The sequence below is a fragment of the Mirounga angustirostris genome, unplaced genomic scaffold (genome assembly GCF_029215605.1).
Source record: "Mirounga angustirostris isolate CCGP_5_RB_7025 unplaced genomic scaffold, mMirAng1.0.hap1 SCAF_15, whole genome shotgun sequence".
Taxonomy (NCBI): domain Eukaryota; kingdom Metazoa; phylum Chordata; class Mammalia; order Carnivora; family Phocidae; genus Mirounga; species Mirounga angustirostris.
Genome location: NW_026991723.1, coordinates 29,055,618 through 29,072,687, shown reverse-complemented (window position 1 = coordinate 29,072,687; position 17,070 = coordinate 29,055,618). Strand labels below are relative to the sequence as shown.

General features: G+C 41.8%; 1 protein-coding gene across 19 annotated transcripts in view; it reads right to left on the bottom strand.

Moving 5' to 3' along the window:
• Positions 1-17,070, bottom strand: part of AOPEP (aminopeptidase O (putative)) — a 354,373-nt gene that overhangs the window by 22,269 nt on the left and 315,034 nt on the right. For 15 of the 19 annotated variants that reach the window (XR_010407860.1, XR_010407861.1, XR_010407862.1 and 12 more), the window contains one exon: positions 711-827. The exons of the other annotated variants lie outside the window; for them this stretch is intronic. Coding sequence is in view for 4 of the 15 variants with exons in the window: in XM_064579971.1 (XP_064436041.1) it covers positions 711-827 (117 nt within the window). In the remaining 11 variants the exon portion in view is untranslated. Of the gene's footprint in view, positions 1-710; positions 828-17,070 lie in introns of those variants that run through there. 19 annotated transcript variants of the gene reach the window in all.

The following is a 17,070-nucleotide window of genomic DNA, read 5'->3' as shown; positions in this document are numbered from 1 at the left end:
AAACCAAACTCACTTGCATTTTAGGAGTTTTATATAAAAGAGTTTTTCTCATTTTGACTGTGTGCTTGTTTTTTACTTCAGATGACTTAATACAATAAATATTTACTATTTTAGGTATATAAAAACTCCTGGAATTCATCTTAGGATTCACACCACGTTCTTCACAATAAGCTAAAAGATATTACGAACCACATCATATTGCTTTCCCACAAGCATCCAGTTTTGCTTTTCAAACCACGGCTGTTAGATTTAGTTTTCATTTCCTTTACACATGGCTCCTTTCCTGTCCTAACTGAATGCAACCAAGAAGTTCTGGCACATCTGAGCCAAGCTTCCTTAATGTGCAGCAGGATGGCGCCACCATCGTGCACAAAATGACCCGCCTGAGTTTCTAATTCAAAAACAATCCATCCTGTCTGCTCATTCCTTTAGGAGACTTATGTCCATCTTTATGACTTAAGAAGTAAAAGGGAAAAACTCGGGACCTCAAGATAGCCAGGTGATAACCAGGATCAGAGGCCGTCTACTGGAGCAAGCACAACCAGGGGAGCAGTTCACACTCTGCTTAAAGTACCTGCTCTTCACTCAGCAGCACACTGCATGGATGCTAAAGGAAAAAGCAGTTTCAACAGCTTAGGGTGCAATGGGACCCTCACTCTTCACCAACAGCGGGGCCCCACTGTCTAAACTCTAAGAGCATTCCTGGTTACCTCTGCATCCTGTTGGGGGAGGTGGTATGTCCTCTCGAGGCTTTGCAGAGTTCGGGGGTTCAGAGTCTTCTGCTCCAAGAGATGCTCCAGAAGCAAGACAAGCTGGTCTGGAAGGAGCTAAGGGCAAAACCAAAAAGTCTATGAAAAGGCTAAAGACTTGATCTTGCTAAAATCTCAGAGCTTACACCATTATCCCCAAAGACACTGCATTCTGGGGCATGATTAAGCCATATTCTCCATGGCTTTTCATGTCAGTTCTATAGTTAGAGCAGATAAAAAGATCAGGTATTTAACTTTTTTTTAAGATTTTATTTATTTATTTGACAGAGAGAGACACAGCGAGAGAGGGAACACAAGCAGGGGGAGCGGCAGAGGGAGCGGGAGAAGCAGGCTCCCCACCAAGCAGGGAGCCCGATGCAGGGCTCGATCCCAGGACCCTGGGACCATGACCCGAGCCAAAGGCAGACGCTTAACTAACTGAGCCACCCAGGCGCCCCCAGGTATTTATCTTTTTATTTTTAGGTTGTACAATGTGATTTTTTTTAAGGTGTGCAACATGATGATTTAATATACATATGCACTGTGAAATGATAAAACCTGTCCTTATCTTAATAAAACATTATCATGGTTCATTAGATTCCTTTCTTTACGACATGTAAATGCCAAAAAATGTCACTTAACCCAGATAAAGATTCAAGAAGCCATCTGATTTTTTTTTTATTCTTATATTAATCCCCATACATTACATCATTAGTTTGAAGCCATCTGATCTTAAGTGAACACATGGAAAAGAAGTAAGAAGCAGTTCTCAGATTTCCCGTAGCACCTAAACCTTGCACATGTACAACCAAGAAATAAAAGGCACATAATGAAACAAGAACCATGTCTCACAATCCCTCCATTATAAAAATTGTAAGTTTACCATTCCATTAAAATGACTGTCCATGTGATTTTATACGTATATGTATAATCTCTCTCTCACACACACACACACACACACACAAAATGCACAAAGTCACTCTTATTCCTGAGTTTTCATACAGTCAAAAAATGCTGTTGATCACTTAAAGGCAAAGAGAGGAAGATGTTTTCATAGGACATAAAAACAATGAAAATTTATGAGCAAACAATATTTGTGAAATCCAAGGACTTAAAATGTCTTATTCACTACAGTACTGCACGCAATGCCTGGATCAGCCCCGACCACAGGGCAGTGCTCAAATAAACTATAAATGGAGGAAAAACTAAATGTAAGATCCATCTTGTAGAAACTGCAGGAACTGAAAAATATTTATTCTGAAATCAAGGTTTTAACATTATGATTCTGAATTTCACTATTCTCTACATTTAGCTTTTCTCCATCCCTGCTTATGACCAGATAATCCCTGTCAGTTAACTCAATTTTACAGGTCTAGAAGTCAATGCTCGATCAACAGAATATTCATACTACCCACCTGGATTTTAATCCCTACTTTGTTACTTTAAAAGAAAATTTAAAAATCATTGGCTTCTCTTGCTACCTCTCTACCTTTTTGCCCCTTAGTGTGCACTCTGCCCCATCCCCATCCCCCCTCCCCAACACACACACACTTCCCAAAACACAAAGGGAGGAAAACTGAGTAGACAGCATGCACAATATTCACCAGGCAATTTCATAGTGAAAGCATTTCTTGTATTTTCTCACATCGCCCTTCTAAGTGATAATAAAACCCCCACTTTCCTACAGACAAACATGGATGTACATCACTTGATTCCTGGGCATTTTTATTTTATAACATCACTTCGTTCCACCTTAGAGTCAATGCTGTGGATCCTCTCTCAGGCTGACAGGATTGAAACAAGGTGCCTTCAGCAAAAATAGAGGGTTACAACCAGCACTGGCCCGTGAGGTCCTATAGGAGGACTCAAAGGATAGCTAACACTTCATTCATCTTCATTATAAGTCATGTGCCTTTAAGATGTTTGAAGATATCAAATCACTACATAACAACCAATAACAAAAATGACAGTTTTTCATTTCTTACAGTTTCAGACACATGAGGCTTTTATATTTTCAAAAATTTGCTGTTTATAAAAGAGCCCAAATCCAGGGCCAGCAGCCTCTAGGGAGCCTCCACACCAGTTCATACCACGAGCAATGTGCTCAGGTCCTGCCTGGCACCCAGGCTTCCTCAGCCCTTCTTACTACCCACAGCATCCTGCAGCCTCCCTCTCTGGATCTTTCTTTCTTGCCTTCCAAGAGAGGATTTTCCCTGGTGGAGGCTAATCCTTCAGCCCTGGCTCTGAGTACACCCCTTAGGTCACTCCCCAACTGTCCTCCTACACTTGAACCCTCTTCACAGAGCTGGCCTTTCTCCCCCATCACGGTCTCACCCCACCCCCCACCCCACTACTGCCCTTTACAAAGTGTGTCCCAACGGCCCTCACCAGGTGGTGGCCTGGCCTGGCTTCTGCCTCTGCAGGGGCTGTGGAGGGGAGAGCCCCAGACTGAGTCAGGGGCCCATCCAGCCCTATACCCTGACAGGCACTCCCAAAACTGGCCCCCAGCATTTCTATAGCTAACCACCCCTAGGAGCAACAGCTTGATGTCTAGGCCACTCTGGATGCAGGACGACAGCTTCTGGGGAAGGGCCCACCTGACAGAGCACAGAACACCTACCAGCTGGGGGTGTGGGCCCTGCTGGCTAACTAAACACGGCAGGAACCAGCCCTGCCAATTTGCAGAGTTGCAGGAAAGGAAGGAGCAGGACGGAAAGCATCTCCCTATTACGCATACGCACTTACAAAGAGGCCTATTGTTACAACTCAAGTTTGGGATTTGGTTTAAACTAGAGAGACCCATGGAGGAAAGAAGACCTTGAGTAAGATGATTCGCTTGGTCCTTAACTTACCCCAACTGGGTTTTACCAACAAACACAACTCCAGCTTGAAATTGAAGAATTACTAGCTTGTGAACTGATCAAGGTATCTGGATTCACACTTTTATATCTTGAAGTTTTCTTCTGAACAGGTCATACATCCTCACAGAGAAACAAAACCAAAGGATCACTGAAGGCCTTTGTCCTCTTCAAATTTTCCACGATGGAAAAATATTTAAAGCCAAGCCCCCTGCCTGAAGATGGACAGCAGAGACGGATGGGAGGGGGTCAAACCCTTAGGGCTCTCTAACACGTTTCATTTACTCTAACTGGAGAGAGGCAGAGAGAGCAGGCCGCACGCCCCGCCAGGGAGGCCCCCCACCCAGGCAGCGCTGCTGGAGAGTGGGCCTGTTGAGAGCGGGCAGAAGGCAACGAGGGCCCACACGGAGACCTGAGACCATTTCTCCAGAACGAACACCAGGAGCTCGCTAGTCCTAGCCTTCAGAGCAGACTGGTAGAAATGACTCTCCCTTAGTAAACAACCTGTAGCCATCTGGCTTCCAACTGCGGCTCTTCTAATTCACCAGGAAAAATGCAGTTTCTAAACAATGAGGAAAGCAGAGAAAATTAGCGATCAAATGCTATTTTAGTACACAGATAATAACACTGATTCAGTATCTTTCATTCACAAATAAGTAAACATTACGTAATTTTTTACATGACATTACAGACCCCCTGAAAGGAGGATATGAAAGCAAAAATGTGGTAAGTAGCTCACTTTAATACAGTACATTTCTTCATAAAATAAACACTTACTCCCTGTGAAGCCAACCTACAATGAAAAAGAAGGACTATGTAATAAACCAAAATGTCTGCACAGCAGCGAGCAAGATCGCACACTGGCAAACGTGGTCTAAACACGGTGCTGGGCACCGCCCGCCCCGGCGGCTGGCACGGCAGCAGTGGGAAACGCTGTGCGGGTCATTCCACTCCCACCCACGGAGAAATCACATTAAATTTCACATGACTTCTAGGCCAACTGTGTTTTAATGCAGCAGTACTGAGAGCTTCCGTTGCACTATGGGGTGATTAAGAAAAATAAAGTGCGTGTTTCAGAGCGTTATCTCCTGAGAAAGCAGCTCCTCTAAACATTACAAAAGAACCTGACCTTATTTCTGAGCGTCTAATGGTGCTCACGCCCACAGTTTAACAGTGACAGGAATAGAAGGTCCCTTCCTTTGCACACACAAGGACTTCATGAAGGGGTGACTATTTTTCCATAGGGAAGCCACCTCAGTATTTTAAATATTCATCTGCCTCAGAAACTTAGACAAAATAAGACAATGGGGTGCCAAAGTCATGTGCTTTGTGTGTGAAAGAGAACTTCACACACTGTAAAACTTACTTGAATACAAAACATAAAATGCTAAAGGGGGTCAGTCAATACAAATGCTATTTGTTAAGGATTTAGAAGTCTGTATTCTTGCTTTAAAGAGAGAGGATTCCGTAGTCGCTAATTACTCAGAAATGTACGAAGAAAAAAGAAGTCTACCTGGTATTTTTCCCAGTCTACTTAAATTGCTGAGGGAAGCCACCCAACTCTGAATGGTTTTGAAGAGTTTCCACATAGGCTCTTGGAAAGAAGATATGAATTTTCCAAAGCCACCCTCCTCGTCTACAAGCAGCACAAAGCAAACAAACCCTGACTCTTCCAGAAGCCCCTTACCGCCATCAGAGGGGCATCACTCACTCCCGGCTCCCAGAGGACCACCCACGCAACTGAGCCCCTCCACCATTTCTGCCATTAGCAAGGCACAGAAAAGGCCAGCTCGCCGCCTCGATCAGAAAATGTCACCAACGCATCCCACCACTGACCTTGCAAAGGCAGGAACCGACACGAGGAACCAGGAGCCGCCACTGCCTGCACCCGTCAAAGGGAAGGCACCTCCCTCGTGGCCCAGCCGGCCCGCGGCAGCCACACACACGGAGGAAGTCTCCGAGAGGCTCCCAGACGGGGAGTGAGCCTGGGACTAAGACAGCCACCGGCGGACAGTGGCGTGAGTTCTATTATTACCCCATTATCACTCTGGATCTGTGCCTAAATGAAGCATGCTTCCTCCCTGCTGCCATTTCCTTTTATCCTGGCTGGAGACTAAAAGCGGATCAATGGGGGCAATACATATGATGTCACTTCAATTTACAGCAACAGCCTCCCTCCTTCAGTCTGTCTCAAATACACAGAAAGATCAATTCTTCCCAAAAATGGTTAAAAAATGCTTAGGGAGCATTCTTCTTCCAGAAAAGCATTCTCTGCTATATTTGTCTATGTTACTACGGCAGGAACTGTTTACACTGAACAAAAACAGAAGAAATGGGGGAGGGAGAAAAATCTCAAATTCTCCTGTATGCTGGAGACTTGCTGGCTGAAATTCAACAGAAGCAGGGTCCAAACCAGAATCGAAGCAGCTGACCTTTCAAAGTCAAAGGCTTTCGGGCACAGAGGCACAAGAGAGACAGCAGTTCTTTGCCCCTTGGATTAAAAAGGTAATCCCATAGATATAATAAGTCTTTTTTATAAGATTTCCCCAAAGTCCGATAAATTCCTTTGTACCTTTCCCAGAAAACGTACCACACGATAGAGCCTCAGGTGCCCCCCCAGTCCACAGCTTGAGAACAGACAGTGCCCCTGTACTTTCCTCATTACGGGCAACAGGAACGGACTATAGGACACAAGGCGAAGCCTTAACAAATCATCTTTCAGATGGCGCTTGACCCAAAATAAAACAGAAGTAAAAATCTCTAAGTTAAATAAATTTTTGTATCATGACTTTTGAAAATGGGGTATAATTAAGATATAATTTTAAGAAATCCTCAAAACATAAGAATTCTCCTTCCTTACAACCCCAAAAGACACACAAAATCCTCAAGAGTATCAGAACCCTGGTGAAGCTGACCTTCCAGACCCCAAACACCAGCCAGGACTATGGTCTTCACATAGATGTTAGAATATGATCTTCCGTCATCTGTCACTTTCCTAATGATAAATGTTTTAAGTGACAAAAGTGAATTATTTAATAATATGTACACACAGACAAGTGTCTGCCTAAGAGCTGTTGTCAACTAAGGTATCATGGTATAATTAAAATATTTCTAGTTTAAACTAGTAACTTGTATAGAGGAAAAACAATTGGTTTGAGTTGCTACTGAAAACAAACTAAAAACAAAACCTACAAAAGAAGAACCAACCTCTACATGCTAAAACAAAAACTTAATACATTTTAAAGAACTGCCAAACTTAAGAAAAGCAGTCACAGTTCCTATTATTTTGGGCATACAGACTTGATTTACCAACAAATGAAAGTCACCAAATAAAATAATTAAAAGTGAAAATAACTTCCTTCAAAATACCGAGAGAGCAATCAGTAGACATATTTACTCAGCACAGTCCCTTTTGATTATCAAATATCTTTAGGGAGTATGTCTGTAGTCAAATTTTAGTAGAAAAATTCAAGCAGCAAATATTCATATAATTCATTTCATAGGAAAAAAAAATTGGGAAACAAAAATACAGTAAACTCCCCTCACACACATTTCTTGCCATCTTACCATACTACAGAAACAGTTTCACCTCATTCTTTTTAATAGTTGAGTAGTATTCCATTATGTGGTTCCATACCTTGGCTACAATCTGACATACAAAACCAGCTGACAGTTCTCACAACAAAGGTATTCACACGTTGGACTTCAGGGGGTCGTAAATTAGTATGCAACTAGAATTTTGGGTTAGAAAATACTACTACTTGTAAGTTAGGAACTCCAGCTCATAAAACACACACTCTTATCCAAGATAAATGCATCAGTATTAATACAGTATTATTACTTTAGGTAAGAGCATTAATTCTAAGGAAACAAAAAGAAGATTCCCGTTTAAAAAAAAACCTGCAAATGCAAGTTAGAAGTATTCTCTGATACTTTCAAGTGTTCCAAATTCTTTAGAAAGCTTTAAACCAGGCCAACACGGAGCATGCAATTGTTGTCAAGGCACAGTGAATGGGCTGATCACTTAGGAATTTATAGTTTTCATGAGTGATTTTCTTGAGAAGCATAAAATTCAGATCAGGAATTGTCTCCCTTTGGCCCTTTTGGTTATTGATCTGACAGGCTACTGGGTAGGGGAAGCAGACATGAAGATCCTAAGTACTCTGGTAAAATTCTGGGAATTTCCAACATTAGTGTTTACAAAGATTTATTTTCCAAAATGTAGGACATAAACCATTAATGTACACACGTGGTCATAAAAGTTGACAAGAAGACTGCATTTCATGTACTTTAAATAACATGCTTTGTGTCAGACAGCACATAGTTTGGGTAATACTTTCACAAAAGTTGGGAAAATTAAGTTAGCACAGGAAAATGTGACCCTTCTACAATGTGAAAACATGAGAATGATCGATGCCAGTCAATTACATCAGATCCTACCTGCTAATGATGGTGTGTTTTAGTCTGTGGTGTCACTTTTGGAAGTACCACAACCAACTGATAGCTCAAAAGGATAGGACATGAGCTGACTGGTTTTTTCCTTTTTTCCTGCCTCCAGCTGAAGTAAACTATTTTTCTTAAATCATGTCAAAAACATTTCCCAATAATTTACTTAATGGAGAGAAGATCTACTTTATGAAGAAATTCAATACTGCAATCTAATTTAAGCACTGAAATGCGTAAATGATTAAAGCACATGCTCTAACGAAGTGCTGAGCCAGCACCTAGAAACCGGGGGGCGGCGGGGGGGGCCTCTATAAAGAGATCCAGTTAGTACAGGCGGAGTCCCTAGCACTAGGGTCACAAGAAACCTGTCGGCATCTCTCTAGTCTTAGAAAAACAGTATTTGAAAATAACACAGATCTCAAAAGTTCAGATTTCCACGCTTCTCCATAAAGAGGAATGCTAACACCATCAGAAAGAAGACATTAGTTCTGTGCACACAACACTCAAATATTGCTAGAGCCTTACATTTTCTGAATGCTTTGCATATACAAAGCATTGCATCAAACAGCTGCATGCTCAGATTTTTATGTTGTCATTTACAACATCAATGAACTATCAAATATTTTTAGTTTTTTCCAAGAGACAAAAACCAGTAATTTCATTCGAATTCAGAATTTTTCTATCTTTCTCTAACTTCCTATATTACCCTCAAAATGTCAAAATCATAGTCTGTGTGGCATTATTTACTACAAATTTAATACCTGAGTAAATAACTACAACAACTTTAGATTTCCCCTTTGTAACATCTGGTTGAATATATTTCATGTAGCCCTACGTTCCTGGTAAAGAGTGACCTACAGAACATACACAAAAGGTGTTCATAAGCACAAATATTTAACCCTTAGGAACATCCAGTCTAAAAACATACTTTTCTCTCTAAACAAGTAGTGAACAAATGGGAAAAAAAAAAAAAAAACAAAACCTAAGCTCTTATTGAAAATATACTCTTCAGTATCTTATGGACAAAAACAGGATGCTCTTAAGTGTAAAGAATAGTGAGTTCAAACAAAACTATATTTCAACTTCTGTAAAAAGTTTAAGGCAACTCCTTATAAACTGTAACCCGACAGTGCTCATTTCTTGTGCCACCTACCCCGGCCTGACATTCACATGTTTATCAAATTTAAACAAAGGAATTAATGTCCACTATAGTAGGTGGAGTAACATAGTAAGATGACTGCAAGAATAGTTGGCAATCAATGATTTGGCAACTTAAATCTATTACAAGAAAACTTTTAGCTACAAATGAAAATTCAAGCCAGAAATGATTCTCACTTCTAAACTAAAACAAATCCAAAAAATACACACATTCAAATACATCAATTTAAAAAGTTTTATAAGCATTCTAATAATAGATGCGGTAGAGGATTCTTATTTTAAAAGCTAATGAATGGTAAAATAACTGAAATGCCTCTGCAATCGTAATCAACTGTACTCAACAAAACGATGGCTCTGGAATGTTTTTAAAGAGCTAATAAATAAGTTAGGTTGTACAAGGAGTGGCAACAACCCATTCTGCTCTAAGTGCAAACAATGGATAGTACCTCTAAGAGAGACCTGCCCTTTTGTCTTCCAAAATCTCCTTGTTAAAACTTGCTATTCAAGATTAAATTTTTCCAAATTATCAAAATCACCCGCTAAAAAGAAAGTAAGCCGCAAAAGCATTTTAGAGACAATGGTACTAACAAGACTGTAAGGTGAGAAAAAGACCAGAAATAGGAGGAGGGGGGAACCAAGTCAATCACTGGCCTCAGCTTGGACACAGACTCAGGCACGGATGGACACACACACAGTAAACGTGTTTTTAAATGCAGAACATCATTTATAAACAAATTTCATTCTTGGGTGTTTATTCTGGTCTAGAATGCTAACATTCCATCACTCCTGGTTCCTGCCCTTTCTTCTTCACAGGAGCATAGTCAAAATACAGAAACATCTTTTGGTTGGGCTTTATTTTCTAATATTCTTTCTATGTTTTCTACCAAATCCAAACTAAGCATGACTTTAGCCACATGTCTACAATGTGTTGTGGTTTCTGTCATAAAGCTGACAAGGAGACATATCCCTAAATACATGTATAGCCAGCCACAACTAAGGAGGCACTGTGGGGGTGGGGCAGACGAGGGTGAGGAGTCAAGCTGCATGAGTGACTGTGGGCAATAAAACAATAAAGTTGTGTTTACTTAATAAAAATACGTTCAGAGTATGCTTCCACTGACTGTCCAACGGCTGAGGGTTATTTCACAGAATAACTTAATGTATGTAAAGCACATGAGTCACATTTCGCTCAAATTCTGTACACTGCTGGATTCGAGTCCAGACATTTTATATCCAGGATTAACTCTGGAAAGTTTCATGAGGAACAGAGCAAAGGATTAACTTGGGAAGGGTCACTGACACTTACAGCAATTCGTATTATTGAAAAAGATATGGACTTAAGAACTTCAGGAGAAAGAAACGTAGAGAACAAGTTTCACGTACTTTCAAGAAATGTTTGCTACATTTTCAACTTCTTGTCTCTCTCTTCACCTCAACACCAGCTCACGTGAAGGGAATGAAAGCGCCTACTGGGCCAGCATTCTGTATGAAGAGCAGTGGCTGCCTTGTGGATGTATATCATGTGAGAAGGTGAACGGGAAACAGAAGAGTAACACCACACGGACATGTTCGAGGCCCGATTTGTTTACCCCCAAGTTGCATGCTATGTACAAATGGCTGAATAATTCACAAATTAATGTACTTCCCATCATGACAGACTCTATTCCCAACTAAACAAGTAAACTAAAACAGTAAGTTTTATAAAATGTTCTTTGGGGGCGAAACGTCCACATTATTGCTAGGAGAGTTCATACATTATAATCTTATGTCTACTGTGAGCTCCAGCTGGGACTCACGGCCTGGAGCAGCCTGAAGCTGATACGGGAATAGGAATCTAAAATGCGGCCTTGTTTGCTGCCATGGAAATATTTTCTCACATGAATTCAAGTACTTGAAAGTCAATCCAACAGAAGTAAGTCTTCAAAGATGCAAACAGATAATTACTAACCACGGATCTAAAAAATTTATGGATCTAAAAATTTATATATGCATCTAAAATCCTAAAATTGCTAACCATGGATCTAAAATCCTGGTAGGTCAGAGACCTACTAACACCCTTCTAATAGGTGTTGGCACGAACATGATTAAACCTACGATGTGCTTTCTAGCGGCAATCTAAAATCTCAAGGATGTGCATGTTATTCCTAACAGATTCCTAATGAAATTTCATAAAAATTGTAGTTAAGTTTTAGCAATTAAGTTTTATATCTTCCTTTATGTGTGTATAATGTGCTCATGTAAACAAACAAACCAGTATTATTTTACTGGAATAATACATTTTAACAGCACAGAACAACTTCTGGAAGTTACAGGAAACATTAAGACATTTCTAAGTTTTCTGTTTATTCAATTTTAATGGAAAATAGTCCATTGGAAAAGCAAACTTTCCCTTCCCTTAGCATCCCAAATTATCTGTATAAATTAACTTGGAATTTATCTTTACAAAAAAAGAGACAGCAATGAAACACAGTTTTCATCATATAGATTTTTAAATTTTTTCTTTAAATAATTAAAGCTAAAAACTAAAAACCACTTTTAAAAATGGGATTTACTTTCCACATTCTAACAAAATTTTTGCTACTTTGCTTTTACTATATATCAAAGTTCCAGCACACCAATTATAATCTACACATTTATGCCAAGGTGAAGCTTGATTTATTTAAAATAAATTAACGTGGTTGGGACACCTGGGTGGCTCAGTCGGTTAAGCGTCTGCCTTCAGCTCAGGTCATGATCCCAGGGTCCTGGGATCGAGTCCCGTATCGGGCTCCCCGCTCTGCGGGGAGCCTGCTTCTCCCTCTGCCTCTCTCTCTATCTCTCATGAATAAATAAATAAAATCTTTAAAAATAAAATAAAATAAAATAAAATAAATTAACGTGAAAAACCAGTGATCATAGATTCCCCCCAAAATGAAAAATGGGTACACAGATTTTAAAATGACTAAAGTCAACCTCACTGGTTGAGAACCACTTCTTCACTGATTTCACAATGCAGGGTCTCGACTCATCTGGGAACTTTGTAAGTAAGAGTCGAGACAGAAATAAAAAATGAACAGGCTCCTCCATCCTGGGCAACCCAAACAAACTTCTTTTTAGAGTCAAAGTTTAAAATGCAGCTTTTTTTTCTTTTTTAATTGTCTGGGTTAGCCGTCCGGCAGTAAGTCTACATTTCCATCCAAGAATGTTTTTGCTAGGAATTAAGACCAAAGACCAGAACACCCCTCTAGATCAGCACACACGCTCTCCAGCAGTAATTTTTGTTATTCTTTTCCTGCTGGATTTGTACTTTAAACGAGCTTTCCTGTGCGAATCAGAATGCACTTGTTTACCTGGGTTTTTTTTTTCCTCGAAGCCCTGGTAAATACAACACACCAAAAATTACAATAACATCGACGCCCAGGCCCTCGAACACACTCTGCAAGTTAAACTGTTTACAACTACGAAAGCGTGAAAACAAAGGCAACAGCCCGTCAGAAGCACCCCATAGTATTTCTGAAGGCAACTGAGAGCTCCCATTCACATCAACTGGTATCACCATGGTAGTGGGACTGCAAACTCCATAGAATGGGCTGTTAGCTGCGAGCAAATAAGGACAGGATTATGAAGCAAAACGAGTAATAGTGACCCAAACTTGGCTCTCTTTCCCGCTAAAGCTCATCTGGTGGAAAGACTGAGGTTAAAAGGAGGAAAACGAGAAGGGATTTGGTAGATGGAGAAGAAACCACTCTAATTCTCCTAACGAACACCAGCTGACGGCCCCGGGTCCCCGCAGCTGTCAGACGCGGCGGGCTGCGGCGGGCGGAGCCGCCGACCCGGTTGGGGAGAACGTCTTACTTACTGCGGTTCCCGTCGGGGCGCGGGCCGGAGCCTGGAGTCCGCTCGCACCCGCCGCGGCGCCGGCTGATATCTCCCGCGACCGCCCCGCGCACCGCCTCCTCCTTTCCCGCCAATCCCCGGAGAGGCCGCCCGGCGCGCCCCGCCCCGCCCCGCCCCGCGCGGCCAGTCGGGGCCGGGTTCCCAGCGCGCGGCGCCCGGGCCCGGCCACACCCCTGGCCCCCACCCGCCCCGCTAGTCAGCTCCCACCCGGTAATTACTCTAATTAGAAGTCTTAGTCTCAGCAGTTAAACAATGTACGAACCAGTCCCAACACAGCCTGCAATTGAAGTGGCTTTGAGAACAAAGGCAATCATAGCTGTAGCAATTTTTCCTCTAATTTACAGAATGTGAACACTTTCTCTCACTGCACGTTGTACTTTAAAAAAAAAAAAAAGGTTTAACCTCTGGTATACATGCCCTTTCACAAGGATATCAGCATTTCTGTGGAAAAACACCAGCACACATCAGCTACATGTAACAAAAAAAACACTGTTTCAAGAAAAAAAAAAAAGCGTATTAAACTTCTAAGTTTGGTCCCTCCTGCAGAACCAGTGTTCTGGATCGCTTGGCGGAAAGATGTAAGATGTACAGAGATGTGAGAGGACTGTTTTCCTACAGTTTATAGACCATGTGAATGAAAGGGAAACACACTACCCGGGGCAGCTTTCTAGTAAGCAATCTGCACAATTCTTAACTGGTATGGGTGGAGGTTGCTAATCGTTCACACTAACATCAGCTGGATGGCTACCTGCCGGTCCGAGGAGGAAAACACCACATGCGAGCAGTTTCCTGGGTGCAAGAACAGCTTTAATGCCTACTGACTTGCATCTTTCCCCCAAACTTCACCAGAATATTTCGAAAGCACACAAGAGGCCAGTCTTGTTTCCAAGACTCTTACAGCAACCCCAGTAGATAAAGGTCACCAGAACAGATTCCAACAAGAAAAATCAAAAACTGCAACCGCCATCACCCAGAATAGCTATTGCAAAGATTTGGGGAAATGTACTTATCAGGAACAAGGCATTTCTTGAAGACAGATCTACTTCACAATAAAACCAGAAAGATAAATATGGCCCCAAACCCAAGGAATCCTCAGGAAGGGATGTGATCAGGCCTGTTTTCCCTAGAAAATTATAATAGCCCATTCACAGCTCTTCTGGGTATTAAACTCTTTGTTCTAATTTTAAATGTACACTGGAATTTTCAGGATGAGTAAAATTATAACTGTAAAATATGTGTTAGAAAAATAAAACATCAAAAACAAAAAAGTCCTTTCTTACTTTGTTGTCCAGTACTGGCTTGATCTTTAAAGCAATCTGCATCCATTTTAGAAGAATTACTCAATACTCAGAAGTTTATGTGAAAGATTAAAAAAAAAAAAAGGCAATGAACTACTAAAGTAGAGAAATGATAAAAACAACCACTACAAAAATGTTGCACAAAACAGGTTACATGTCTTATACATCTCTTCCCCTTTCAATATACTTTTCCCCAAACACAGATCCTGAATTTTTCAAAATTTCAGGTAGTTTTCAGTCTCACTCCATGCATTTACTAGAAAATGCTTGAAAATTTCTCTATTTTTAATTGAATGAAATCTTTATGATTATGAAAATTATGAAACATTATGAAACATTGTGAAAAATGAATTTAGCACCTTAGTTTGTTACAAGATGCGATTTTTGCTTAGCAGCTGTTTGCCTTTCTAGATGTTAACAGGACAAATATCTAAACACAATTTAGTTTCACTGTAGTAACAACTTAAAAAGTTAATCTCTTTTAACAAAAAAATCAACTAATTTTAAGTTAAAACAAGGAGAAAGTAAGAAACAACTAAAACCAAATGGAACACTTTCAAATGCTAATGTACCTAACTCTTTATAAAGTTAAAGCCCTGAAAATAAGATGGTATTCTTAAATGTTTAAACTAAGAAGACCAGGTGCCTGGGACATAAAAATAGAGAGAGGACTTCCAAACACTTGTTCTGCAGATAAAATAAACATAGTAAGCAATTGAGAACACAGGGAGAAAACTCCTCCAGAGAAAATATATTTCCCCCAAACTTATCCTTCCAAAATTCCCCACTAAGTCAACATCTAAATCTTTAAATGGCTTTAAAGTCTTTCTTAGGTAAGTTACTCTCTTTGTGTACAAGACAGGACAGCTCCCTTTAAATATTAAGAACATTAATAAGCTTTATGTATGTTCTCAAATGTATAAGAACATAAAAATCATTCAATATAACTCTCAAAAAAGTTTCAGTATGAAAAATCCATGTTATGTTCCTTCAGATAATAAACATAAATATACTGCAATGAGAGACAGACAAGAATAAAGAAATTTTACAAAATATACCAAAATGCCTTGTAAAAGTAAACATCTAACAGCCAAGCACCCATGCTATCAGCCTCATCGCTGACACAAACTTATTTTAACATTTACTTTTAAAAGCAAAAAGCCATTGTCAATTTAGCTGTTGGTCAAACCTGCAATTTTGTTTTAAATTGAAAGGTAAAGACCAAGAGTTAAAATACCACATATTGTCCTGAAAGTATCTCCATGTAAGATCGAGTTCTCAACATAAGAGATTCCGTTTCTCGTTGATTCCAATACTATTTGCTCAAGCTGTTATTATAATTACCATTTCCCCTTTTGGAAGTCAAATTAATAGCCCTACCCCATGAAACTACTGTTACGATTATTATTTTTGAAAGAAGCCGTATCTAGGGTGACCCCTCCGCACCCTTTTCCCAAGCAGAGCGCAGTCCCCTGCTGGCCAGCGCTGCTGCGCCCCCACCTCTCTTCAAAGCAGGGGCGGTGACACCTTTCCAAGGTTTTTCAAAAGCAAATCCCCAAACGCCACTATCAATTCCACAGGGCCCACCGGGCGATGCTGCCCTAAATCTACACGTCTCGCTCCATGCTCTCATCCAGCTTCACCTAAGTCTAAAGGCGGGTAGAACTACACTGACATCTGTCCCAGGAGCACGTTTGTCTCTGAAAAGCAAAGAATGACCTAATTAGAAGCACAAGGACAACAGATTATGAAAGGCACGGGGGTCGGGTGGAAGAACAAAATTAAAGTACCTAGCTCTTAGGAGACTACAGCTGTTGTGCAGCAATCAACGACGCGAACGGCGCTCTCCGGTTCGGAAGCCAAGACCCTGCGTGAGTGCGCGGCATCCCTCCACAAGACTCACAGAAGCCCTCCGCCGGGAGGACCAAGCACCCAGCGTCCACCAGGAAGGCGCAGGCAGTCCCCAAAAGGGAGACGAAAAACAAGAGGGATTTAGGGAATTCCAGGTGTGCCCAAATGCTTGGATCTAAAGGCTGGAGCACACCTAATGTAAGGAAGTTTCAACCAAAGCAAATCGTGTCGTCCCTGGGGCCCCACAGGCCTCGCTTCCTCCTCCCCGGCCCAGACCCTCACCCGACACCAGTCGCCAAGCCCCAGATAAAGGTCGGCTCGCGCCAGTGTCCCGGCGGCCTCGCAGTCCGAGTGGGGCATGGGGCGCAGGGGTCACCCTGCGGAGGGAGCGGGCGGTGGGCGGGCCGCGGGGGCTCCCACGGAGGAGGCGGTGTCCTGGCCCCGCCCCGGCCCCGCCCCGGCCCCGCCCCCAGCCACGCAGGTGTCAACAGAGCCACCGCAGACTGCGCACCGCGCCGCACCGCGCGGGACCAGGGTCTTGCCAGGTGCGGGGGATAAGAGTGCCTCTCTTTAAAAACAGCGTCCTTTCCTCTGAACACACGGGGGGCCTTCAGCTGGCAAGTCACCTAGAACCCGGGTCTACTCACCTAGTGACCTTGGGCAGAAACACTGCGACTTCCGTTCTCTTCATCTAAAAAAACTCGATCCAACTCTCAAGGGTGTCAGGAAACCGTTGGCGCCCTTTCGGGCTAGGGACCGACTTTGGTCCTGGGCATGAATTTACAACGGCCCACCCTCCTCCCGCATGCTCCTCAAAGACCAACAGTGCTGACA